At 46.3% G+C, this 2,280-nt stretch overlaps 1 protein-coding gene across 1 annotated transcript; it reads left to right on the top strand.

Annotated features, from left to right (window-relative positions):
- Window positions 1–202: 202 nt before the first annotated feature.
- On the top strand, window positions 203–1,431 carry EAF02_000382 (uncharacterized protein; the record flags this gene model as incomplete). The annotated part of the gene is made up of 5 exons (XM_038896430.1): window positions 203–494; window positions 554–579; window positions 720–771; window positions 823–991; window positions 1,050–1,431. 5 exons carry the CDS (start codon window positions 203–205, stop codon window positions 1,429–1,431), a joined length of 921 nt encoding a protein of 306 aa, XP_038763289.1.
- Between the last annotated feature and the right edge of the window lie 849 nt (window positions 1,432–2,280).

Genomic DNA, 2,280 nt, shown 5'->3' with positions numbered 1-2,280 from the left:
AAATCGTATGAAGGATCTACTGATGGCATCTCTAGATACTATATAAATTTGTGGAAAAAAACCTCTCCCTTTCCATTCCTCGTATCACCGCAAGCTTATTGAAACCCAAGATCATTCGACCATTCATCCACACATAATATAAACTTGGACTAAAATACACCCTCAAATCACAACTCTAGTCACCCACTACTCCACTAACATTATGTTGAACAAAATCTTCACAAGACCAGCGCCCCCTGTGATACGTAGCCAGCTAAATCCATTGGTCCTCACGGCCGTGGTCACTACAATTGGAGCTTTCACCTACTACTCGATTTCAGACAAAAAAACTGAACAAGGCACGAGTAACCAGCAGTCGCCGCCAAAGACTTTCGGGGGAGGTCCAGCTTTCACTTCGTTACAGCTACACAGCGTCGAGAAATTGAACCACGACTCGAGTCGTTTTAGGTTCAGGTTGCCTACTGAAGATTCAGTCAGCGGCTTATCCTTAATTTGTATGCTTTGAGAGCCCCCCCGAATCAGTCCAGTATCTCGCTGACACGTGAACTTGCAGCCTCTCTTTTAACACTCACAAAACCTGTTCGTATTCTCATGCGGTCTTCTTCTTTCTGGAACGGACCTGGAGTTCTGAGTGACGACCACTGTTGACTCCGATCAAGTCCACAAATCACCGCCGTCCCTATTGTGATATATCAATACTGACTCGAATCTCTTTTCAGGCTGGCCAATGGCGTCCGGTAGTCAGACCTTACACACCCATCAGCGATCTAAGTACGCTACCGTCTCCATCCGATTAAAAAATAAACTAACTGGAAATATTAGATGTACCTGGCTATGTAGATCTGGTAATCAAGCGTTACCCAGGAGGCCAGGCAAGCCAGCACATCCATTCCCTCAAGCCGGGAGATTCGTTGTTTTTTCTCGCAGCTCTCGGCGGGTATAAGTGGAAGCAGAATGAATTCAATCACATCGTTATGATTGCCGGTGGGGCGTAAGCACTCGGATATCCGATTCAGCCCTATCCAGTACAGCCCTAACATTACAACTAGAGGTATTACCCCCATGGCTCAACTCCTGAAGGGCATCTTCTCCAATCCCTCTGAAAAGACCAAAGTAACTCTTCTGTTCGGCATCAACACCGATGAGGACGCCCTCTTCCGCTCCGAATTTGACGAGATTGCAAAGACTCACCCGGACCGCTTCAGCGTCGTCTACACCGTTACTCACCCCGGCCCAGACTCGGTCTTCCTCAAGGGCCGAGTTACGAAAGAACTTATCAAGGACGCTCTATCGAAAACCTCGAATGTGCCTGAGAAGGTATTTGTATGCGGGCCGCCGGCGATGGAAGCGTCGCTCCTGGGCGAGCGGAATGGGAGTCAAGGAATCCTCAAAGAGTTGGGATTCGGCAAAGATCAGATTTATAAGTGCTAGATGCGTAAAAGGGTTAGTTCACTGCTTCCGGAGTTTGTCTGCCCGGTCGGGAAGATGGGAAAGTCTAATAATTTGCCGTATATATTCGGAGTTTTGGGCTCTCAAGTGGGTTTGATTGACAAGTCACAACAGGAGGTCAGGGGTGAAAGGAAACATTTCGCATTAAAATAGTAGGCCATGTCAATAACACTTCGTTGATATTAAGTGTTCTCGGCTAATTTTCCGGATGTTGCATCGATTTTGACACCCCCTGGTGACTGAACGAAATGAAACACACAGCCAGTATTGCACGTACAGCACTCATATGGATGACTATTGTATTAAGCAGTTAATTTAACTCAAAAAAAATTGTTATCGTTTTATCTATCCCTGAGTTTCTTCTCTCGGGTTTCTTTTCTCTAACTTACAAATACACAGAAGAATGAGATACATGTTACAAATTAGTTGCTGGCAGCCATTACAACTTCCGACAACTTGACAGTCCACAATTGACGCATGCCAAGAATGACAAGAATATCGCCAGCCAGAGCAAATTGCACAATAGCCAAGTTAATTGGGTCTGGGGTGAAGAACTGAGCATTAAAGACACCAAGGAGCTTGCCCTCAGGGCTACGGACCATAACACCTTCACCCTCACCAGTCCAGACGCGGCCTTTGTCGTCGACGCGGATTCCATCTGGAGCTTGCATGCGGGCTACACTGAAAACACGGCGGTTAACAGGTAGCATGTCGGCATCAAAATCGTACTTGTAAGGGCTAGTTTGGATGTAAAATCCGTGCTGAATCCGCTGAAATAATCTGCACTTTATGCTATTGCGGATTCTGTGGTGGTATTAATCCGCTTCAAAA

Source organism: Botrytis sinoallii (genome assembly GCF_014898435.1).
Source record: "Botrytis sinoallii strain Bc 23 chromosome Unknown BSIN_001, whole genome shotgun sequence".
In the NCBI taxonomy this organism is placed as follows: Eukaryota; Fungi; Ascomycota; class Leotiomycetes; order Helotiales; family Sclerotiniaceae; genus Botrytis; species Botrytis sinoallii.
The sequence above is the reverse complement of the archived record's forward strand: the minus strand, read 5'-3'. Positions and strand labels throughout refer to the sequence as shown.